We start from the raw sequence: 26,022 nt of genomic DNA on the forward strand, positions 1-26,022 counted from the left end.
ACGCAATCATAGTCTTCAAGGTCTTATTTACTCTCTTGGTCAAATTTGTTTGGGGATGATAGCTGGTTGTCAATTTCTGCCCCACTCCCCAATCTTTACACAGTTCAACCAAAAGGTTCGAAGTGAACTGCGGCCCCCTGTCAGATATAAGATATCGAGGTACCCCCCACCTTGTAAAGATCTCCTCCTTGAGTATTTTCACGATCTTCGGTGTCGTACTATCTCTTAAGGGAAAGAGTTCAACCCATTTTGTTTAGTAATCAACAATCACCAGCAGGACAGTGTTTCTTTTCTTACTTAAAGGAAGAGGACCCATGAGATCTATTCCCAGCGTATGACTGGGTTCTGTAACTTCTGTTGACTGCATCAGCCCATATGGTGTGGAACATTCTCCCTTATATCTTTGACAGATGTCGCATGTCTTGACATCTTCACAAACATCTTTACGAATGGTAGGCCACCATGCCACCTCCAGGACCCTCATGAGTGTCTTTAACATTCCCAGATGTCCCCCCAAGGGGTTGTCATGGAAGTACTGCAAGAACGACTTCACCAAGGCTTGTGGAACCACAACTTGGAATTTATACCCCTCGTGTTTAAGAGGTACTCGTCGATACAGGATGCCTTGATGTTCTTCCATTCTTATCCTCCCTGGTTTCGGTAGCAGATCATGATCATTAATTTGCAATGATGTTATATCAGGGTCAGTAGCCTGGTCTTTAGCTATCTCAGACAGATTGTGGGGCAAGTCAGTACTGACTTTGGACCTTGTCATGACCATGCATGGTATTCCACCTTCCGAGTGGGGCTGATATACTCTTGAAAGAGCATCTGGTACCTGGTTGAGGTAACCCCGTCGATAGAAGACCTTGAAACTAAAAGCTTGCAGTCGAAGAATCCACCTTGTCAACCTTGAGGATGTCTTCGGGAAATTAAAAGCCCAAGTCAAGGCAGCATGGTCTGTATAGACTTCAAATTCCACTCCTTCCAAGTAGTGTCTCCACTTATCTACCGCCCAGACTACCACCAAACACTCTTTCTCAGAGGTTGAATAATTCTTTTCAGCACTCTTTAACATTCTTGAAGCATAGGCAATCACTTTCTCCCCCTCTTCAGTACACTGTGTAAGGACAGCGCCCAGCCCCACGTCACTTGCATCGGTATGAACCTGGAATCGGAGTGACAGATTAGGCTGAGATAGCACAGGGGGGTTTGTGACAGCTCGTTTCAAGTGTTCAAAACTGTCTTGACATTCCTGTGTCCAATTCCAGCTCACTCCCTTCCTCTTCATATTATTCAAAGGTGCAGCAATATCCACAAACTGAGGTATAAACTTGTGATACCACCCTACAAGTCCTAGGAACCTTTGTAGCGACATGATATCAACCGGTACTGGATATTCGCTGATAGCTTGAGTCTTGCCAGGGTCCACCTCTACACCACGTGCTGACACTATTTTTCCCAAAAAATTCAGGCGACGTTGAAAGAAGGGGCACTTCTTCATGTTCAGACTTAATCCTGCTTTGGACAATTTCTCCATCACGACCCTCAAATCAACTATGTGGCGTTCCTTTGTTTTTGAATATATGATTATGTCATCAATATACACGAAACCGCTTTTTCCCAGGACTCCCCTCAATACGGTCTGCATCAACCGTTGAAAAGTGGCTGATGAGTTCCGTGCTCCAAACGGCATGGTCTTAAATTGAAACAGCCCCGCTGTCGTAATAAAGGCAGTTTTCTGCTTAGACTCCTCTGCCATTTCCACCTGCCAATAACCTGACTTCAGGTCTAAGGAGGAGAACCACGTTGCCCCATCTAAAGACTCCAAGATGTCATGTATCATCGACATGAGATATGCATCAGAAATGGTTTTACTATTCACCTTCCGATAGTCAAAACAAAATCGGTACGTTCCATCAGTTTTCTCTACCAGGACTACGGGTGATGACCAGGGAGAGAGAGAAGGTTCAATGCTGTTCTCTTTCAACATCTTTTCTACTTTTTCCTCAATAATCTTCTTTTTAAACGGTGAAACCCTATATGCCCTGGATTTTACTGGTATTTCATCTGATGTCTGAATTTGATGTCTTATTACCGACGTTTTACCCAATTTTCCTGACGTCACATTCGGCCATTCCTGCATCAGCTGCTGCACTTCAGAAGGGAACAGATCTCCTTCAACCATTCCAGGCTCATCCTGTCTGGTTCTCAAAAAAGAAAGACATTGTTCCTCAGTAATAGGGTAATACAAGCTAAGATTGCTCTGGGGACGAGAGCCCATCATTTGGTGTCCTGATCTTTGTACAAAAGATGGTTGTTGGCTACAGATAAAAGGATAACCAGAGTCATCTTTTTTAGATGGTAGTTGGGGGAACAGAGTTGGGGGAAATCAACGGTGGCACCCACATGAGTTAAAAAGTCCAATCCCAAAACAATGGGAAAGAGCAGGTGGGTGTCTTCCATTATATACACCTTCACCTTCCCCCTTTCTTGATGCCAATCATACTTCAGCTCTACTTGTCCCTTCGATTGATGCATCTTGCCATCAGCCATCACAAAGTTCTGCTTCACTTTCTGAACTTCATCATGCATACCTGCAATTACTTTCCATCGGCTCTCTTGCATCAGGGTAAAAGCACTTCCTGTATCCACCACAGCATCGACTTGCCATCCATCCAGTATGATAGGGACCACCAAAAGCGATGCTGGATTAATTTGATTCCGATGGTGTGGTCGCTGAATCACCGATAGACCTGCTGACACAGTTGGTACAACTGGTTTGTTAGAGCCTCTTTTATTTATCTTGTCTTTACCCGCTTGGTCATTGACTTTTTGCCAGTAATCTTTTATGCTCATACAATCTTTTTCCACCATGGATCCAATCTTAACTAGTTGTTCCACTGAATGTACAGTACCCCTCAGGGAACCTGCTATTTTAGGGTTGATGTTATTGAGGATCTTATTTACAAGCTCTTCCTCACTCAACTCTGGTTTCCATTTTATGCACAATGCCCTATAATCATATGCAAAGTCTCTGAGCTTTTGTCCAGGTTGCTGCACCATCATTCTCAAATTTTCCTCCACTTCACTCATGTAGTCTGCAGGAAGAAAGGCTGCCTTGAAAGCTTCTTTAAATGATTTCCAATCATGGACTGTACATTTGGCCGCCCTCCACCAACTCAAGGCTTTCACATTGTTCTAAAAAATGCAATACATCCGCAATCTCCTTAGATACCCTGAATTCAGGAAATTCTAGTTTTATTGGAGGATTTGCGCAGAAGGAAGATGCTCCAGCCAGACCAGTCAAGTTAGAAGTACTAATCTGAGATACATTAACCACAGGCTCATAATGGGTTTGAGACATAGAGGTTCTACTCGTAAGTAACTGTGGAGATGTAGGGGTACTACAGAATTTAACCTTCAGCAGCTGCTTCTCCCATTTTTCATCTCGACACAACAAATAATTCACCATTGCTCTTTCCAACCTTTCCTAACCCTGATTACATTTCTCTTCCAACTTGGAGAGACTGATATTGATAATTTGCCTCAAACTGGCCTCTCTATTCAGAGCACTATCAACAGCATCAGTAAGTTTAACTTCTAACGCTTGAATCTGTTCTTTTACATTTTCAACTTCAGTTTTCATTTGCACCATTTCAGTTTGTGACACAACATTTACAACACCTCTTGTCTCATCATTATCATCAACATCAGACTCCTCTTTATCAGAAGTAACATATAATGAACTTAACATAGAAGAGATTTCATTGGCTGAAGTCCTTCTTGTTACAAAAGCCTCAGCAGAATAATCTGGCTCGGTTTCTTTGTCATGTTGTTCTACATTTACCTCATTAACATTTTCCATATTCCCCAACATATACACAACAATTGCACATTTACAACCTCCCCGTACTGGCCACCAATCTGTAACACTCTACTTTATCAGTGAGGTTACATCAATAAAGAGAAAAAAAGTTCAGTCATTTTCTAATGCAAAAAGATGTGTATTGTTTCACCACCCATTATATATACATCTCCTAAATAGACCACATGAACAAAGTCCATCGAATGTAATGAAAATAGTCCCCATAGTCTTTGCATAACTAGCTGAATCGTGTAGCTCTTACCGCAAACCTGGCCAGTCACAGACACACATACCCCAGTCCCCGGTGCAGTGTGGTAATACAGGGTCCAAACAGTCATGAAACACTCCTTTAAACACAAGTAAATCCTGCCAGTGAGGCATTAGCTGCAAACGAGGATATCCACCTGGAAACCTAGAGGTCCGACGATTGGAAAACTTCCCGGAAAACACCACCACCACACATTGGTTCCTACCCCGTTATATACATACAAAAATCATCATTCATGAAGAAAATCAGCAGACAGGAAGTACCAAACACAGCAAATTATACATGAGTCCAGCATAGCATTATAGGAAATGGAGTCAAAAGAACATCATGGTATTAGTAATCAAGATATACAACTTAACGATCTTAATACCATTTCCATTCTTAAATGAAACACTGACATAAATTCAATATTAATATGTAGTGGTGCTACAACTGATTGGCTATAGTTCTTTTGCACTTAGTAAAACTTTTAACTTTATATTTCTGTGTTGCTTTATTGTATTTAAATGTTCATTTATTTGTGTTATAAGAAAAGTTATTTAACCTGTTATACTGTATTATGACTAAATTTCAATGCCGTGATAATACAGTTTACCGTGATAAAAGCATTAGCAATTAATCACCACAGGAAAATGTGATACCGGCATATATTTAGAAAAGCTGTGCTTCCTGCTTAAACCTGCCCCTGTTGGTTTGGCAGTAGCTTGCTTGCCTTACACAGTAACCTTGTTTAATTTCTTAATTCAAGTTATATATTTTTTGTTCTATTTGTTAAGTTATTTATAATAAGTGAAGTGAAGTTTACGGTTAAGTGCACTGATGTCATACTCATTTTGAATAATAAAGTCTATTGTTAAATTGTTAAAAACCCTGCCTCCACTATATACAGTAGTTTGCCAACCAGAGTGTGCTTTCTACTGACGCGAGCGCTAGTGATGCGCTGGTCGTCTCATAACCCGCACTTTATTTGCGGGGCGGGTTGGGCGGGTCACTAAAAACTAAATTTTTAAAAATCCATTTATGTTGCTTGGAATTTAGTGGTGGAACTTTAGATTATTTTCAAGAGATTCGTTGATTTTCAGTTCGTTCACCAAAATGATTTGTTCAGATTCAAATCTAAATTTCGAATCTAAATTTGAAACTTAAAGTCCAAGTCGAAAATTTATTTGGTATTTAGGATTGGGCATTTGGTATTTAGGATAGGGCATTTTCTATTTAGGGTTGGGCATTTGGTCATTTAGCCATTTAGGATTTATGGTTGGGCATTTGGGGATTTAGGATTGGGAATTTGGTATTTAGGTTTGGGCATTTAATCATTTAGCCACTTAGGATTGAGGATTGGGGATTTAGGATTGGGCATTTGAAGATTGAGGATTGGGCATTGGAGGATTGAGGATTGAGGAGTGTATGCAAATTAGGAGGCGTGGCCCAAATACTGGAGGCTGGGTTTGAAATGGCTTGTTTTTTAAACTGCGGTTAACCCCTCTGACATTAGTAGATACACTCCTTTCACATTGCCACTAGATGGTCTTGTTTTTTTTTTTTTTTTGCTATATAGCCTATATATATTTTATAAAGATTGTGAGAGAAAAGAAATTAGGCTTGTTTGACTTGAACCGGCACTGCACACTGCAAGACTGATCGGTTAATGACATTAAAGTACTGCGAGAGCGATTCAAAAGCATAAGGAGTGTCTACTCTCTTTGATGTCATATGTCGTGTGTGTGTATGTATACACACTCACCTAAAGGATTATTAGGAACACCTGCACTGTCAGCTGCTTTTTCGTCGTCAGACCGATAACACTCCTTTCACTGGTGACTTTGTGTTTGAGGCCACAAATGTTACAAAGCTGTCATTAAGTTGAAGTTAGTGTGCTCCTTAGCACTGGGAGCTCTCTCTGCTGTCCATAAGGTGCCTCTGCGCACCAGCCATTTCAAACCCAGCCTCCAGTATTTTGGCCACGCCTCCTAATTTGCATACACTCCTCAATCCTCAAATGCCCAATCCTAAATCCCCAATCCTCAATCCTAAATGGCTAAATGATTAAATGCCCAATCCTAAATACCAAATTCCCAATCCTAAATCCCCAAATGCCCAACCCTAAATCCTAAATGGCTAAATGACCAAATGCCCAACCCTAAATAGAAAATGCCCGATCCTAAATACAAAATGCCCTACCCTAAATACCAAATGCCCAATCCTAAATACCAAATTAATTTTCGACTTGGACTTTAAGTTTCAAATTTAGATTTTTAGTTTTGGTTTAAGACTTTTAGTTTTAGACTTTTAGTTTATAATCTGACCCAATAATTCCTCCATAGCTCACCAATCAAACAGCTGCGCTGCGCGTCTCAGTCTCTCAAAAACAAAACCAGTTCTCTCTCAAGAGAAGGCTAATAATCTGAGTAGATACGGATACATTTTCTACTTGTCCTACATGTTTGCATCTTTACCTTTTGCTGGTTCGCGCGGCACACGCACATTTGTTAATAAGTTCAATAAACATTAAGACTTGCTTAAAGAGTTCTGTGTAATTAAAATGTGTGCATTGAGTTGATTGAATCGTGTTCAAATGATCACTAAACGTTTGTCATGACATCTCTCTGCTTGCATGATAAATATTATTTTAGAAATTAATAATTCATATAGTTTAACACGACATACATACAGTACAGACCAAAAGTTTGGAAACATTACTATTTTTTATGTTTTTTGAAAGAAGTTTCTTCTGCTCATCAAGCCTGCATTTATTTGATCAAAAATACAGAAAAAAACAGTAATATTGTGAAATATTATTACAACTTAAAATAGTAGTTTTCTGTTTGAATATACTTAAAATAAGTATAAAAAATTTAAAACAAAAAATAATTTATTCCTGTGATGCAAAGCTGAATTTTCAGCATCATTACTCCAGCCTTCAGTGTCACATGTAACATCCAGTCTATCACATGATCATTTAGAAATCATTCTAATATTCTGATTTATTATGAGTGTTGGAAACAGTTCTGCTGTCTAATATATTTGATGAATAAAAGGTTAAAAAGAACTGCATTTATTCAAAATAATTGTTTTTTTTTTTTAAATAATATATATTCTAATAATATATTTTCTTTACTATCACTTTTTATCAATTTAACACATCCGTTGCTGAATAAAAGTATTGATTTTATTTAAAAAATAGAAAGAATTTTTTTTTTTACTGACCCCAAATTACTGACCAGTAGTGTATATTGTTATTACAAAATATTTATATTTTAAAAACATAGTTTTTTTTTTTTTTTTACTTTTTATTCATCAAAGTATCCTAAAAAAGTATCACATGTTCTGAAAAAATATTAAGCAGCAGAACTGTTTCCAACTTTGATAATGAATCATCATATTAAAATAATTTCTAAAGCATCATGTGATAATGATCCTAAAAATTCATCTTTGCATCACAGAAATAAATTATAATTTAAAGTATAATAAATTTGAACACAATTATTTTAAATTGTAATAATATATCACAATATTAATTTTTTTCTGTATTTTTGATCAAATAAATGCAGGCTTGATGAGCAGAAGAAACTTCTTTCAAAAACATTAAAAATAGTAATGTTTCCAAACTTTTGGTCTGTACTGTATGTTCCGTGATAACTACGAAAAAAAGATAAAGTCATAACGGTCTTATCATGTAACTGTACAACGTTGTATCCGAATGCAGATATGAGAAATGTTGCGATTGTTACAGATACAAATACTGGCTGTTACATGAAAATGTAAATATGTAATGTCAGAATTATAAAGTTTTTAAAATGCATATATATAATTGTTGCATAAGGCTATACATTAATAAGCGTTTATTGATTTAAAAAAAAACTATTTAATGTGTTTTCATTTACAATAGCATGAACCACGAGTAGTCAAGTTACTCAAGTATTTTTAAAATAAAAAATCGACTAGAAGAAATTAGTAGTCTTGCAACCCCTATACTGTACAACATTAATTAGTATTTCATTATTGTAAATGGTAAGTTTAAGGCTATCTAGGTGTAGACATAAATAAAACACAATCTAACAGGTAGAAAATTAAATTAGAAACAAACTTTTCAGAACGCAGCAAGTGCCACCGCTACTGCAAGGGGTTTTAGTGCTGGAAATCCATTTATCCTTCGCTGAAGCTTCTGCGTCTTCATGGAGAGCAGGTCATGGTTGCCTAGCAACAGCAGATGCATGGGAGCACGAGCGTAGAGTTCAGGCTACAGAGTGCTTTGGAAAAAACGAGAAAGTGGCACGCCTAGCGTTTTCCACACATTTTCAGTCGCGACATCATGCAAATGTGGTTTTGTTTTTAAGGATAATAATTTTTATTTATTTATTTTTTTGCTGGACTCGGTCGAGACCAACAAGAACATTTGCTGAGTTCAATGACCAAGTCCGAGTGCAAACGCAACGAGTCAGAGACGACAGTCTGAGACCGGACTCGAGTACTACAGCCCTAATTCTGACTATAGTGCCAAAATTTGTGTTAGAACTAGGCCTAGCCTATAACACTATATAAGCACAATAAGCCACCTTCTCTATCATTTTATTTTTTATGGCATAATACACATCCTTAAATGTAATCTATTCCAAGTTAATATCCCATTTTTTTTAATATGATTTCTAGTATAAAAAACAAAGTCGCAGGTTTATCCTATTATTCTTATTCTTATTATTTTTTTTTTTTTTTTTTTTATGGTGTGAGTCTGAGAAAATTGTGATGTGAATAGAGTGTCGTGAACTTGCAGCCTGGTACACATAGATATTTTTGCTTGTACAGTGGACCAACTGCCAAGGTCAGGATTTTTCATTCAAAAACTTTCATTAGCCTGTAGATCGAAATGAAAGCCCCTTAATACAACATAGGAAATTGTGTGGGTTTAATGGTTTCATAATCAATGTTTAATAACCATAACATGCAGTAAGAGCCTTTGTGTAAATTACTTTTTTTATGCATTAGGCTGCAGCCTATATGACTATCTCACATTTTGAAATTAACTTTCTAAAAATAAATGTAAAATACATTTTCTAACGATTTTTAACCCTCTCAGGCTCAAATTAAGTTTTAGTAACTTAGTAACTTTAGTAACCTTTAGTAAAGTTTTTAGTACTCCAGATTCATAAAATATGTATCTGGAGTAATAAGGTTTTTAGTTTTTAACTGTTGCAAATCAGCAACGCCTGCCTTGAGAGGGTTAAGGTTGTAATAATGTTATATTATAAAGTTATTTTTGTTTTATTTTGTTATTTGATCTCTGTTTACAAAACAAAATATAATTGCAGTCAGTTTGCAAAATGTCCCTTTTGCCACCTGGCGGGAGTTTTGTGAATGACTTTAACATTTATTTATTTGTTTATTTAACAGGGACAGTGTATGGCACTCAGCCATACCAGAATTAGCTACAAGCTAAATTTCATCTGTAGTCCCTGGGCAGGGCGAGGTAACATACGATTAACAATCACATTTAAATATACCATAAAACATCATCACGCAAGTAGCCTTTCAGACAACAAAGTTTCACATTCTTAAAAACCCAATAAAACAAAACAACAAAACAAAATAAAGTGCAATATTAATAGACACAATAATACAATGTTAGGATACGACAAAAAATTTGTTTTTTGAATTTATGATTAATGGGTAAATGATTGTATCGATTTTAGCCATAATTTTATATTATATTTAAAACAAGTAAATGTACTGATGTCTCTAATCTCATTTGGGACTGAATTCCAGTACTTAGAGGCTCTGATAGAGAAGGCTGATCTGCCAAACTCAGTACGTCTGTGCTGTACAGCACAGTGACCTCTACTGTTTGCCCTGGTTGTTCTCCAACTATCTGAGAGCAATAATATGAACTCCTTTAATGGGGGCGCAGCCAGATTATTAATTACTCTGTAAACTAAACAAACATTGGTAAGGCGCACAAAATTGACAAAAGTCAAGAGTTTGTGCTTTTGGATGATATTGCAGTAGTGATAACCTGATGGCTTTTTATCTAATACTTTGAGAGTTTGTTTATATAGCGTTTGTAGTGGAGCAAGTATTGTTTTTCCGGTTTGTGACCAACTTGTGATGCAGTATGTAAAATGTGAGAAAATCATTGAGTGCATATACAATTTAGCAGCATCTAGAGGTAACTGATTACGAATGTGTCTAAAATGTCTTAAATTAAATTTAACAGTATTACAAACCTGCTTTATATATTTCTTAAAAGACAACTGTCAATCAAGAGTAACTCCCAGATATTTCAAATTTGACACAATCTGGATTTTTTTCCCCATTTACAACGACATCTGGCCGATTTTCATTTTTCCTTATATAAAAATACATACACGCAGTTTTACTTACGTTTAGCATCATGCAAGACTCGGAGAGCCAGGTGGCAATTTTTGCCATTGCTGCTGTTAATTTGGTTGCCACTTCATATCTGTCTCTTCCATGTGCCAGAATGACCGTGTCATCTGCATACATTTCGGTGTCAACTTGAGGACATGCTAGTGGTAGATCGTTAACATATAGACTGAATAACAAAGGGCCTAAGACTGAGCCTTGCGGGAAGCCAACAGAACAGCTACTGAATGATGACATTTTATTCCCAACTCTGGTGCTTTGTCTTCTCATGGTGAGATAGGACTCCATCCATTTCATAGCATCATCAGAAAAATTAAAGTTTGACAACATGCGACTGACTTGCAGTTAACGCTGTGGCCCTGCAGCGGCGGTACATGCGGCAGTAGAAGGCATTTTAGTTGGCCACCTACTGTAGGCTTATGTTTGTCACATCATTACACGAGTGTTTGATAACCACATTTGAGTTATCGTTGCAAAAAATGTTTATGTATATATATTCTATTTATGTAGGCTATATACTTTATTCTATATACAGTACCAGTAAAAGTTTGGACAAACGAATGGGAAGTGAGTCCAAAATGTTGACTATACTGTAATAAAATACAGCCTACACACAGAATTTTGACCAATATATATTGGTATCTGTTTTTTTTTGTTTTTCACTAAAGCATATTTGGACTCCTTTAAGTTTCCACACCACACCTGAAAATGGTAGTTACATTGAGAAAATTTACTATGCATTAACTGTATTTTCCATTATCGCCCTAAAAATGTTTGTCCCTGTGACATTCACTTGGGTTTTGCACGTTTTGGAGCATTGTAATATATTACTGATCCATTTTTTCTTTCATTTTGACATGTTGTATATATGTTGTTGTAATTCTGCCAACAGGAAGCCCTGCAGAGCATAGCCACAGACCCAGGGCTGTACCAGATGCTGCCACGGTTCAGTACCTTCATTTCTGAGGGCGTGAGTACATTCATGACCTACTTATATCTGCTACAATGCTTTTATTTTTATTAGCCAGTGTAAGATGGCTACTACAACCAGTACGTGTATAGGTCAGGGGCTCCCAAGCATTTTCATTCCAGGACCCACCCAAGGACAAGAATAATCTATCCCAAGACCCACCGAAATATTTAAAATAGAAATATGTTGTCAAGAAATATGACAACACTAATATGCACAATTTATGTTTTCACAATACTGTAATCTAGGGCTGTCAAAAAAAAATCTTATTTTGAATATTCTTTGATAGAAAGCCTGACATGTCTACTTTTAAACTTAACAAGTGCTGCCGAACACAAATATTCTGTGATAAGGTAATCCATATGAAAACAACGCGATGTCTGTTTTTCACATCTCCCTTCATTATCTTCTAATGCGACCATGCCCCCGCGCTGAGCACCCTATTCAGATTCTAATGTTTCACTGAAACGCGTGGCTTGAATACACCCACACAACAGAAGACAATGCAGCCAGACTGTTCTTCAAGTTCTTTTTATTTTACTGTTTGCTTCGCGATGAGAGGAATAAGACATAATTCGCCCAAAAAAGATGTGATGTGGTTGAGGATTTGAGATTTGGATTTCCTCAGAAAAAAGAGCACTTTATTCAGCAGAGATCATAAACATAAGTAAGTCTCTTTTTATTTATTTACATACTTGTACTAGTTTTCACATAACGTGTAAACATTTTACTAGTTAGACTTTTCCAAACTATAATTCCTGACTAAATGCATAATCAAGTGAAATATTATGAAGTTTCAATAACAGTATACAATACTATACCATTCAAAAGCTTGATGTAAATAATATAAATGTAACTGTAACAAATGTAACGCAATGCTGTTCTTTCAATTTATGTCCCCTAAAGAAAACTGAAAAAAATATTCCCAGCTCTTTTCAACATTAATAATGATAATAATGACAAATGTTTTTTGTAGAAAATAAGATTAATGATTTCTGAAGGATTGTGTGACTGGAGTAATGATGTAAAAAATTAAGTTTCAAAGTCAGCTTTGATTGTTCCTAATAAACTGTTTAACTGCACTCCCAAGTGGATATTAAATTATGTTGTGGGATAATTAAATATATTCTAAATAAACTACGAACACAAAATTATATAGATTTATTTTGTCCTCACATTTTTTCTTGTAACTCCTCCCTCTCAGTGACACAGCTGACTGAAAGGCTCATTATGCAGCTCATTATGGGGCCCTTTGTCTTCTCAGGTGTAAATCACAATGATATTCATGATAGTTGACGCCTACTCGCATATGACTTTTACAAACAAAAAGTGTCTTAGAACATTTAAAACTAGATGTAATTTAACGTTAATCTTATCATTACTCTTCTCCACTAGATGTCACCTTTATTTATCTTGCGTGATGTTACAATGCAAAGAATATTTATTCAGCACGTATCGTGGTGGAGATACTGTTGATGAGAACAAAGAACAAAGCCATATGCTTGATTTGCAATGCTCAGGTGAAATGCTTTAGTAATACTATAAATCTGCAGAAGGATTTGATATCAGGCATAAGGCACCATTATTTCTGCAATCACTGAATGAAATGTGGATGGTGCAGCGCATGGTTTTGTTTACTAATGTGTACACATACTAAGGCGCAGACAACGCTTGCTGCATTTTCAGCCTCTGCAATCTCATTATGATAATATGAATACACAAATATAATCTCCAGCTGCTTTGAGAGTCACTTGATTAGGATTTTACTAGAGCCCAACCAATATATTATTTTGCCGATATTATCGGTCGATATGAGCCTGTTGCCGATATATTGGTATCCAGAGGTGGAAAGAGTACAAAAATATTCTACTCAAGTAAAAGTACCATTACATTAATGAAATTTTACTTAAGTACAAGTAAAAGTACCAGTCTAAAAAATCCACTCAAGTAAAAGTAAAAAGTAGCTCATTTAAAATTTACTCAGAGTAAAAATTACTTAGTTACATTTTAACCAGTGGGAGGGAGTCAAAAATGGGACAGACCAAGGGTGTCAAACTCAGTTCCTGGAGGGCCACAGTCCTGCACAGTTTAGATTTAACCCTAATTAAACACACCTGATCCAGCTAATCTAATCATTTAGGTTTATTTGAAAACTACATGATATGTGTGCTGGAGCAGGGTTAGGGCTATGGCCCTCCAGGAACTGAGTTTGACACCCCTGGGATAGGTCTATTAATCTCAAACTAGTTGTTTTTAATTAAAGGAATCAGTTATTTAGAATAATAAAACATTTGGGCTGTTATCTGGCAAATCAGTATCAACAAACTCATCTTTTCAATACAGAGGAAATGCAAAAGCTTCATCGGACGTGGCATTTAGATGTATTACACTGTTTAGTGCAGGACAAGAATGCATTTAACCTGCAGTTACAAATGCATGAATAATGTTTTGATATGCCAGACATAAAATGTTGAATACTCATTTGAAATTATAAAAACTTAATTATAAAAAAAAAAAAAATCAAAAGATACATTAAAATGGCCAGTATGTGTCAGCAAGTCACTGTTAATAAGTGAGTCATTGCGATTGAACCAAATCATTTAAACAGTTGATTCATTCAGAAACGAAACACTGTCATGTTGCTCAGAGATGCAAAACTGTGCTTTGGTGGCTGTGTTTGGAATAAATTTTTGTTGTAGAAATAGAGCAAAAACAATGGCAATATGGTGTCTAAAACGCAAGTCTCTTAGTTTACTGTCCTGTTGTAAAAAAAAAAAAAAATATATATATATATATATATATATATATATATATATATCAGTGGCGGCTGCTGGTCTTTCAAAGAGGGGAAGCTCATTTTCGGCCTACATTATAACCCTCTGATGGTCTTCATTTGTAGTGACACTCGGGGTCTTTTTGACCCCAGACAATAACATTTCATTTTGTAATAGTAAAATATTTCAATTTTTTACAAATATAATTTTACTCTGTTCATTTATGTTTTTACTAAACTTTGTACAGGTTTTGGAGGATTTAAATCTTTTACATTTCTATAAATAAATAAATATTTAAATAGGCTTTTTTTTTTTTTACAAAAAAAGAAAAAAGCATTTCAGGTAAAATTCACTTCATAAAAGACCCAGATTTCTAACTTTCATACATGGGGATACCATGGATAATTTTATAAGGTTTAATGTAAGATTTTTGCCCATTTTTGGGGAAATTCAGTTTAAAAATTGTAATAAATCACTTTAACCACTAGATGGCTATAGTGTGTATGTGTGTGTGTGTGCGCGCGCACATTTTCAATCTGTCTTAGTTACCAATTTAATTTTGTGGTGGTTCTGCATTTTACAAATATCAAGAAATATTGCCGCAGTTTGTCTTTCGAATACACTTGAGAAATCCGCGATCATGGGACTGAGCGTGAAACAGCTTCGCCGACTTCTTATGGTGCAGACCGCTGTCAGTCAAAAGGAGATCGACAGATCCTCCAATCATCACGCGGAAGCCCAGTCTTCATTCACCTCCAGAGACGCTGAGCGTCCGTGGGCGGGACATAATCGCAGCATTTATCCAATGACCGTCTAGCTTCGGAGCACTGAAAAAAACTGTTCAAAGCAGCCCCATCGAAGTCAATGGACGCTCGGCTTCAACAGGGAAATGCACTGTGACGCTACGGGAATGTATGAGAAGAAAATCGAGTCAGCCGACATGTAGCTGATTAACACAATACATAATACACAATAGTACATATTTGACCGTTGGGTTTTTTTTTTTACATTAGAGGGGAAGCTGAGCTTCCCTTGCAGTCTTAAAGAAATCCCCACTGATCTATATATATATATATATATATATATATATATATATATGTGTGTGTGTGTGTGTGTGTGTGTGTGTCTGTGTGTGTGTGTGTGATTATGATTTTTAGAGGAAAAGAAAGCATTCTTTGTGTGATTTTGATTCTAAATGATTTTGATTGATTTCATTCTAAATGCATTTCAACAGACTGAATCACACAGTGAAAGAACACTCTAAATGCGCGCGTACATCATTAAAACAACAATTATGATATTATCGCAGACAATATATATCGCACACTCCGCACCAGTCTTTTTGGCTAATTTGTGCAAAACCTCTTGCTAAAATGTCAAAGCATCATTTTAACCACCAATGCAATGACGCAATTATTTAGCTCACCTCTATATGCTTACGTGGGGTTGATGTCTTGTCGAGATTTTATAAACTGCTAGTTTGGTCTCCCTAGGCAAGCACAGCATACACAGCATAATAGAGCATACATATGGCCAGGGGTTCACTTCATTTCCTTGAGTTCAACTTCAGAATATGACGGGGTTTCGTTTTCAGCGGTGTCTGCACCACTAACGCCTGTTTTGTCCGTCTGCATCTTTCTTGTGATTTTAGCGCCAGTTTGCCCTCCTGCCCATTATTTACTGACATAGCTTCCAGGGAGCGATTTTTTTTTTTTTTTACTCAGTAATTAATGTGTTTTAAAATGTAGCGAAGTACAATACTTCAAACAAAATATACTTAAGTAAAAGTAAAATTACAGATTAAAAAAAATACTTAAAAAAGTAGAAGTACACAAAAAAGCTACTCAATTACAGTAACGCGAGTAAATGTAATTCGTTACTTTCCACCTCTGTTGGTATCGGCGAATATGCCGCCACTATGAATCTTTTTTTTTTTCATGACATATAATGCAGTTAAAAAAAAACATTTAAATTACTTAGTTTGTCCGCAAACTGAAAGTGACGTGCCTTAAAGCAAAGTATGGTGACCCATACTCAGAATTCGTGCTTTGCTTTTAACTAGGGCTGAAACGATTAATCGAGTAACTCGAGTACCTCGATTACAAAAAATTATCGAGGCAAATTCCTCTGCCTCGAAGCCTCTTTAATTTATTTTAAATCTCACGTCAGTTTCTTTCGCAATGATTTTTTGAATGTGACACAAAGCGTTTACGTCACCCACAAAGCGGAAGGAGACACAAGCGCTGTGTCCGAAATCGCATACTGCAAGGAGTCAGCAGTGTTTTGATTCGAGAGCGCGGTCAAACGTAAAGAGAACGTCGTGGCGTGTGTCCATTGCAAGATAGAGCTGGCATACCACAACTAGGGCCCTATGATTTCTGCGATGCAGAAAACGCGGAGGGAATTGCGGAATCCAGTCATAAAAACGGAATTTACAGTTTAACGCGGAATGGCAGGGAATTTGCCAAATTTTGAATGAATTAATCAAAAATAGGTCATTGCACTTACATCAAATCACGATATGGACTAATATCTGTAAATATTAAGCCGGAACAATCTGTTTAAACATGAATCCTGCATGTTGCGTGTCTCTGTTAATGAATGGAGCAGAAGCGTGTCTTCCTTTATCACACACACTGAAGCGCGCGTGACGCTCGCGGTGATTTCAGCGTCTGCTGTCTCACTAAATAAGGACGTGAACACATGAACAACATCTCCAGAACTGATCTGACAGTCACTTCATGAGCATTTGACCATTTGATTTGAGTAAAACTAGCGACACATCACATACACAGAACTGTAAAGGTACGTCAACCCGTCAAAATAAAAGTCCGGTTAAAGACTATTGTTCAGCAGAATGTACATAGCCTACTACTAAAAAAAGCATTTTTTTTTTTTAAGGTTTAATCACACAACATTTCTTCTGTTTTATTTTTTATAGTAAATCCCCTTTGTTTACCAAAAAATTAAGTTTGCTTAATTTTCAATAATTAAAAGATAAATTAAATTAATGTTTTATGTGTTTAATGTGCATCTCAAAAAATGCTTTATTTAAAACCCCAACTGAATGGCACTTAAATGCACTTAAGTCATCTGTCAACTTTATTGTCATTGTTCACAGTACAAGTACAGACAGAGAAACAATGGGTAATAATTAAATGTTTATTTTGATGTATGCATTGCATTCTATGCATTTAAAAAATAAAAAATAAAAAAATGTTTCAAAAAGGAAACTTAGTTGCTCATTTTAATAGACCCAAGAGTCTAATTTTCTCTTGCATAATTAATATTGCACTTTAATTAAGCAAAAACACATTTTATCCGATTACTCGATTAATCGATGGAATTTAAGGTAGAATACTCGATTACTAAAATATTCGATAGCCACATTCATAAGATACAGAGATAAGAAGAAAAAAAAGAGAGAGAGGGGAATCATTGTTTAGAGGTATAACCAATACCTCTCAAGATTTCAAGAGGTCTGATAAAGTCTCAACAAGGTCCAACCAAAACTGTACTGTCTCTCTGGTGGCGCCATGCACTTTAGCTGTGGTACACTCCAAAAGAGCAATGTCCAGCAGAAAGGACATCCAAGTAGACGGCTTAGTAGCTGGGATAGATGGCTCAAACCAAAGTTTCAGGATAACCTTTTTGGCAGCAGTGAGGGCAGCAGACAAAATCCTCATCTGATTGACAGACAGTGATAGCGAGGAATCATCCAACAAAAGAAAAAGCAGTGGATCCTTTTGGATCTGAGTCTTTAGAAGATCAGTCAATATGTCCTGCACCGAGGACCAAAACATCTCAATTCTGGAACAGTCCCAGAACATATGCATATATGTACCTTGACTTGGTGACATAAGGGGTCAGGCTTTCTTTTCATTTTATATAATATACAGGGGGTGGCATACGCCTTATAGATTAATTTATAATGAATCATTTGATGTGCTGGGTTCTGTGAGGAAGCAAAACAATTTCTTCAGACAATGTCCCAGTCAATCAGAGTGTTAAGTTCTCTCTCCCAGAAGCTCTCAGTCGGAATATTTGAGTACTGTCGCACCACAAGCGATTTATAAATTATACTCACAATACCTCTAGAATCCATACTAGAATCTATCTAGTTTATCATAGGATGAGGAGATAGTTTAGTCGACCAGGGTACACCATATGCTTTCAATGCAGATCTCAATCTTAAATGCAAGAAAAAGGAGAATCCTGGGAGAGAGAATTAATCTTTTAGAATCTGAAAGCACTTGAGCCCATAATCATTGTATTGATCTTTTTAAAGTGTACTTGTGGTTAAATTTGTGGTCTGGCACCGACCGATCTAGCAATCCCAGGGGGCTCCATGATCTGTACAGATCCAAGCCTCACGGTTCAGCACGCTTGTGATCCATGGATTAATTGCACAATTTAACCATAAGTATAAGTTTATAATTTGTTCATATTTACAAACGCAAGCGAATTTTAAACACTTCCAGAAAGAAAGGGCAAAAGGGAACTTTGTTACTCATACACACAAAATACCCATCTTGACAATCAATTAGGTAAATGCAGTCAGTCTCAAGTGAATGAAAACAGCTGAGAAAGAAATGGGATGTGATGTGTATCATTATATCAGATTCGTGCATCAGGTCTTCAAAGGACAGCGGCCTATAAATACTGCTTCTGTCATTATTGATCATTAAACAACAAAACAGCTGTGATAAAATGTATATTTGATTTATACTATTTATAATATTTTTTGTAATTATTACATTCCTGTATTTGAATACTACCAACCTTATTTTATTTATAACATATTGTGTTGTATTTATCTATGCTTGTAATTTGTGTATTTGTCCTTATTTTTACTGGCTGTTCTCATGTCTCTTTAATCATGTTTAAACTTTCTTACTTAATCTAGTAATATTTGCTGTGGTATCAAAGAAGTACTTCGCTTTAAGTAATAAATGGGAAGTTTTTTTAAAATTGAAATTTTTTTTTTCTTGTTAATCCAAAAAATGATCCTATCCATGGGTCAAAAACAGTCATTTGATTCGAACCATTAGATTTGTGATCCATTGAACAAGTATAATATACTCAAAGAATATCAGCTAATATATCAATATTGGCATCTTTTTTTTTTTACTCCCTAATATCTGTATCTGCCCCAAAAAACCCATATCAGTCTGGCTCTACATTTTACAGTTTCATTTGAGAAAACTACCGTTACATACACAGCAGCAACAGTTCCTCACAACAACCGGTCAAAATAAAAATTTAGTTTAACGTTAAGAAACATCAGAATATATTACTATTTAGCAGTCTTAAGACTCAATGGTACTACTGCTAATACATATTAATAAATCTTTATTTTTAAAGGAATAATCACAAAAAGTTTTCTTTTTTAATTTTAAAAGTAAACTTCTGTTGTGCTGCACTTTGTTTGTCAAAAAATAAAAGGGTTTAATTTTCATTTGATTAGGATAAATTAAATAAATATTTTAGGCCTGCGTCTGATTACCACAAAAAATAAGAACATGCTTTAAAAAGGACCCTATACAAAAAAAAAGAAAAAAAGATTAGTTTAAAGGAAAGGCCTGTGGCTCTTTCACCATTTGTAAACGTATGTTTACTGTTCATTTGTATTAAGACTATATTCACTGAATGTAAAAATATATATATATGTATTGAGAATCGAATCAAGAGCTTGCAAATTAAAATTGAATCGAATCGGGACATCTGAAACAATACCCAGCCCTAGTTCTCGGCTTCACTGAATGAACAGAAGACTCAGAACGTTGGTGATCTGCTATTGCCGCCTACCACACAAGTTGGAAACTCAGAACAAGAACTGTCTGTTGGAAAGATACTTTTAACCCTTTATTTATTTGCCGGGAGTCAAATATATCAACCATGTGTGCGGTAATATCATCTACGGTAATTCACGTTGGCCAAAACACACAAGGAAATGTGTTATAAAAAAAAATATCATCTGCAATCACTGACATTTGCTTTCGGTCGGGATAAGTTTTTTCAGAGGATTCACTGAGTTTGCTGAAAAACAGTAGGTAATTTGCTCTGGAAATATTACAGAGGTTGTGTGAGAATAACACAGACATGTCAGATTCGGACGGGATTAAAATCACCAAGTACGTCTGTGAAACACACATTTCTTTAACGACCCCCTGTTTAACTAGTCCCGTCCGAATAGGTCTAAAGGGAGCAAAAAGTCCAAACCTGATGGGATACAGTTGAGCTATCATTTGCTAATAATGAGCCATGATATGTTAATGATATGTTGAGTTAAAAAATTTATAGCCTGAATTAGAGATCGACCGATATTGGTTTTTCTATAGCCGATGCCGATGTTTAGAGGTCAGGGTCAGCCGATGGCCGATATGTGCTGCCGATGTTTAGGGCCGATATCTTGAAGTTTTCCCCTTCATTTGCATGCTAAAATGTCACACTAATAATAAGTGGATGCACAACATTTCTAAACTTATCATCATTTATTGAGCACTGACTTGAACCATCTCTCGAATCTTAATTTTGTGCACTGCACGGTATTAAAATAAAAAATGTATCCAAAGTTAACCAAACAAATCAATAAACTGACCAAGTATTAAATATATAAAACAGGTAATATAATATATATATATATATATATATATATATATATATATATATATATATATATATATATATGTCAATCATTTAAATAAAAGTTTTAGAGCATTTATCAAGTAGAACTTTTCAAGTTTGCTGGAACATAAATGTAAACTTAAATATACATTTAAATAAATAAAATTGTTTGGTATAAATGACACAGAACATTTAAAGTGCATTCTAATTTCAAACTTACATCGCAGTCTGTTCATTATTAAAATAAAGTACAGTCAACCAAACATTTAAAAGGTTACACTGGTCAGTTCAAAAAGACCGTAGTATACTGGTCCACTCTGCTGTCTAGTTTACATTAAAAAAAAAAAATATATTATAGTTTAACGTTCAGATACATAGCGAATATGGAAACAATTGGATATGTGCAGAACGAGACGTGAGCAATAACCTCCAAATACATCTAGTCAAACCCCTGTCGCTCGTCCTCGTATGGATCGGATAATTTTTCGGATCAGCAAAAAAAAAGAAAAAAAAAAGGCCAAGACAAATAAACATACGTTTTTCATCTTTTTTTTATTAACATTAAATTATTAAATTAAAATATATGCAATCAACTTAAAGTGCACATGGCATAATATCTTCTTTTTAACATAATAGCTGGACTTCTCATCTCCCAGTCTGCTGTGATGGTGAGCAGTTATCGTCACAGAGCTCTCCACCCTTCTGTCGTGAGCGCAACAGAGGATGCTCGGGATAGTTCATCCACAACTTTATTTTTTCCTGTTCATAAAGATCTGTCACAATCTTTTCACTCTAACCTCTTTCCTTCATCATTATATCTGACAAGGAAGCCAAAATGCGCGGGGCGTTCAAGCTCCTCCGTTCCTCCGCTCGCCATGTGCAACTTTTTTCTTTTTTTTTCATAAATCAATCCGCGGGTCACGTGTGTGCCGAACCAAAGATATTGATCCGAACGGGTCACGGATCAATGATGATCCGTTGCACCACTACTATAGTGTCATTTGAAAACATAGCAGTTGCATTTTAAAATACAACAACGAGCACCACGAAACCATTTAAAGAGGCGCATTCAGCGGTCTCCTTGATGGGAAACAGTCAACAAAGTAAAATGATCTCCAACGTATGGCGCGCTCTCTTCATTTTATCAAATGATCATAATCACATCTATTCATTTTACAGTCCTGCTACTAGCATTTTATTCATACTAAAACCCCTTTAATTCGGGTGAGAAAGCTTTTTTTCCAAGTGGCTTTTGCACACAATAATAATACCGCTGCAGACGCATTTTGCAGCATTAAGGTTATTAATAAGGTTATTAATTGATCGTTAATTTAAACGACGATCGATCATGGAAATAATCGAATATTGACATCCCTAAATACAAATTAGTTCGATGGAAACCTGGTTATTGTCTGCATCAAACCATGCTTCCGAACAAATGTCATTCACGGTTCTGGGCAGCTCAGGACAGCTGTCTCTCCGAGCGCGGTGCTGTCTGTGAGCGGGTCAGAGTAACGTAGCCCTCAAACACGCTGCAGTTTTTGTGAGAGCTGTCAACTTCTCCACCCCATTTACAGAATGAAACTCTCTGACTACCTTTATCTCCCAGGACTGTTGTTGAATCTTCCAAAGGTTTTGGCTTGGGGTCCTTCACATACGCAGCAGCACTTTCCACTGCAACAATAACACGGGGCTGCCCGCCGACGTGCCTGACTTTAAATCGGCACTACTAAACACTGATATCGGCCGATGCCAATATATTAAAAAATGACAAATATCGGCCCGATATATCGGCCGACCGATATATCGGTCGACCTCTAGCCTGAATGCACTGTTATCACTTTGGATTAGGGATGTCCCGATCAGGTTTGTCTGCCTCCGAGTCATTTGATTTTGAATATCTGCCGATACCGAGTCCCGATCCGATACTTCTATAATACATACAAAAAGAATAAAGAAGAGCGAATAAACAGATCCAGGATGTTCAGTAAATTACATTTTGAAATATATTCAAATATAAAACAGCTATTTTAAATAGACTAGTAAAAATATTTCAAAATCTTACTGTTTTGCTGTAATTTGGATCAAATAAATGCAGGCTTGGTGAACAGAAGGGACTTCTTTAAAAAAAACATTAACAAGCTTACTGTTCAAAAACTTCTGACCGGTAGTATAGGCAACTTTAAATATTCTCTAATTTCTAGCTTTTAATTGGCCTAGAAATCTATAAATGCTGGATAATAACAAATAATAATGATTTTTTATATACTACAAACACTGTTTATCACATGATTAGACAGAATAGTTTCTATACTGTAATAAATGCTATGTCAATTAGCACTGCATTGTTCATATACTTTATTTATCACCTGCTGGAGATGACTTGAAAAACAATTTATTGTCGTGATCGTATATTAATGTCTTCCTGTTTGCATAAGTTTCTGTTTTACTGTGAGCACCACAGCGATAGCTGGCCGCTTTTGTCCATATTAGGAATTTCCTGATATCAGCGCGAGAGCGCACTCCGGCTTCGAGTATGAATGAAACACACACTGCATGAGAGTTTAGCGCTCTGTGATGTTCATCTCGCTGTATTCTGGGTCCGAATGAAATATCAGGTCATGCGCAGACTATCTTGTCTCTTTGAGTTTGAATCTATATTTATTCACACCAGCTCTTGAAAACAAAGTGATGTCATGCCGCACGCGTTGCTGTTTCTGAGTGGAGTCAAAAGGGTCTAACTCTGTGCCACCGCATAACTAAAGATGTGTTAAAAATGAATGAGAATATATATATATATATATCCGAGTCCTGATCGGGAGGTAACGTCCGATTCCGATCGAGTCTGAAACCACGCGATCGGGCCCGATTTCCGATCACGTGATCGGATCTGGACATCCCTACTTTGGATAAAAGCATCTGCTAAATGCATAAATGTAAATGTAATAGGCCTGCTCCCGTGAACTGTTGTGTTAACAGTCAAAAGCCATTAAAATTAACTGTACTTTATCTGAGGGTGAAGTGAATGTATTGCAGATTACGTCCATTTAAGGTCTCCAAACATAGGTATGAATGAATTTGGATAGATCTTTGTGGTCTTTCTTAGTTTTTTTTTTATGGCAGTTCTTCCTAAACCTTAGAACTGGGTTTGATGGTTAGTGTCAACCCATAGTCCAATGAGAAGTCCTCTCTCAGGTGGACGTGGGTGTAGAAGGTCTCCCTTCCTGTCCTGTTTGAGGTGCAAAAGTGCAAGTGCAAAACGTTTTCGGGTATTAACCCTTGTGCCATGTGCTACCAAGCAACACCTGCTCTCATTAAAACATGTATTACTGTTATACCGTTACTACATTTGGACAAGTGGTGATCTCTTTCATCTTAGTATATTTTGGATTTACGCATCATATATATATATTTTTTTTTTGGCACTAGTTTGGCACTACTACCTTTTTTAGTGGATCATATGAATAAGTAAAATAAGATTTGGGTCAAATCTTATTACTAATAAAAGTTTTCTTGACATGGAATATTTATATATTATTTTGAATTTATATTGCTTAATGCACATTTGGACTTTTCTTTTAACTTTTTTTCTGTTTCTCATCCATTGCACTAATTTTCACTGTTAATCATTGCAATTTCAAGAGTGAATCCCACATTATACGAATAATGTCACAATACGGATGTCACTTCTAAAACTTTGCAGCATGTATGTAACTGTCGATCCTCTTACCAACATGAAAAAACATTTTAGTTAAATTGTTCATATCTACATATAGAAAGCAAAGGAAGAGTCCTCCTTTTATAATCACTCACTTCACTTTATCATAGTTTTTTTCTAAAGTCTGCAAATTTCTGCTGCTCTCTTGCAAACAATTTCCATAAAATAATCAAGTCACCTTTATTTGTATAGTGCATTATACAATACTGGTTGTGAATACGCAATGAATCTCTTATTTACATCTTGTCTACAATTAATTTATTATAATGAAGGGATTTGTGTGTGTGTGCTGAACAAGCAAAAAGTATTATGATCGTGAGAGTGAGGTCAATGTGAGAGTGCACTCTTACTTTCATTGAGGGTGCACCCCCATAGAACCGACCCTGTATTAGTTCCTGTATATTGTAAATAAAATAAGTGTAATCTCTTTTTTTTTTTTCAGGTCCGTGTAAATGTTGTGCAGAATAACCTGGCTCTGCTGATATACTTGATGAGGATGGTGAAGGCTTTAATGGACAATCCAACTCTATATTTAGAGAAATATGTGAGCTAATCACACAGTACATACTAATAATAACATACATTTTACTTACATCTCTTACGAAAATGTTGCCTATTTTATTTTACCTTTTTGATTAGTTTGTCAAAATCATGTTCACTCTCACGCTGATTGATTTGTTTTACTGCTCTACCTTTAAAAGCTCTATATATGCATGATGTGTTATGATAGGCTCTTCTTTGCATATAAAACAAGCTGTTTTTGAGATTACAGTAAATTATTTTTTTTGACTGGCAAAGGTCATTTTTGGTTCTTAAAGTTCTAGGAAAATTATATTTATATCAATGTAACTACTTTCACTCTTGCAGCTCCATGAGTTGATCCCAGCGGTGGTGACGTGTATTGTCAGTAAGCAGCTGTGTCTGAGGCCTGACGTGGACAATCACTGGGCTCTGCGGGACTTTGCTGCCCGGCTGATGGCTCAGAGCTGCAAGACGTTCAGTACAACAACTAACAACATCCAGTCACGTATTACAAAGACATTTACTAAGGTAGTAGACCCCATGCTCATTGTGTGTTTACAAACAAATAAGTCAAGCAAATATACCTGATAAGCCAATGCACCACAAGTGGTCTGAAAAGCTTGAAGGGCCCATCATTATTTTATGTTTTTTGTTTTAATCATCAGGCATTGCTGGATGATAAGACTCAGTGGACAACTCGTTATGGCTGCATTGCTGGACTTGCTGAACTTGGGCATGACGTGAGTCTCCTTCATTTACTGTCAACTAAAACTGTATATAATGCTTTGGAAGCACTTTTATATTTGAGAGTTTGTTTATATAATATGTTGGTGTCATTTTTATTAGGCTCTTTTATGTTAATTGATCAGTACACTAGGACCAATATACAATATCATA

The 26,022-nt window shown here is 36.2% G+C and overlaps 1 protein-coding gene across 1 annotated transcript in view; it reads left to right on the top strand.

The window, feature by feature from the left end:
- taf6 (TAF6 RNA polymerase II, TATA box binding protein (TBP)-associated factor) overlaps window positions 1–26,022 on the top strand; it is a 78,269-nt gene that overhangs the window by 32,789 nt on the left and 19,458 nt on the right. Inside the window, exons 8-11 of the mRNA XM_059545894.1 lie at window positions 11,407–11,484; window positions 25,046–25,147; window positions 25,471–25,653; window positions 25,791–25,865. Of these exons, the coding sequence (XP_059401877.1) occupies window positions 11,407–11,484; window positions 25,046–25,147; window positions 25,471–25,653; window positions 25,791–25,865 (438 nt within the window). The remainder of the gene's footprint in view (window positions 1–11,406; window positions 11,485–25,045; window positions 25,148–25,470; window positions 25,654–25,790; window positions 25,866–26,022) is intronic.

The sequence above is a fragment of the Carassius carassius genome, chromosome 4 (assembly GCF_963082965.1).
Source record: "Carassius carassius chromosome 4, fCarCar2.1, whole genome shotgun sequence".
Lineage (NCBI taxonomy): Eukaryota > Metazoa > Chordata > Actinopteri > Cypriniformes > Cyprinidae > Carassius > Carassius carassius.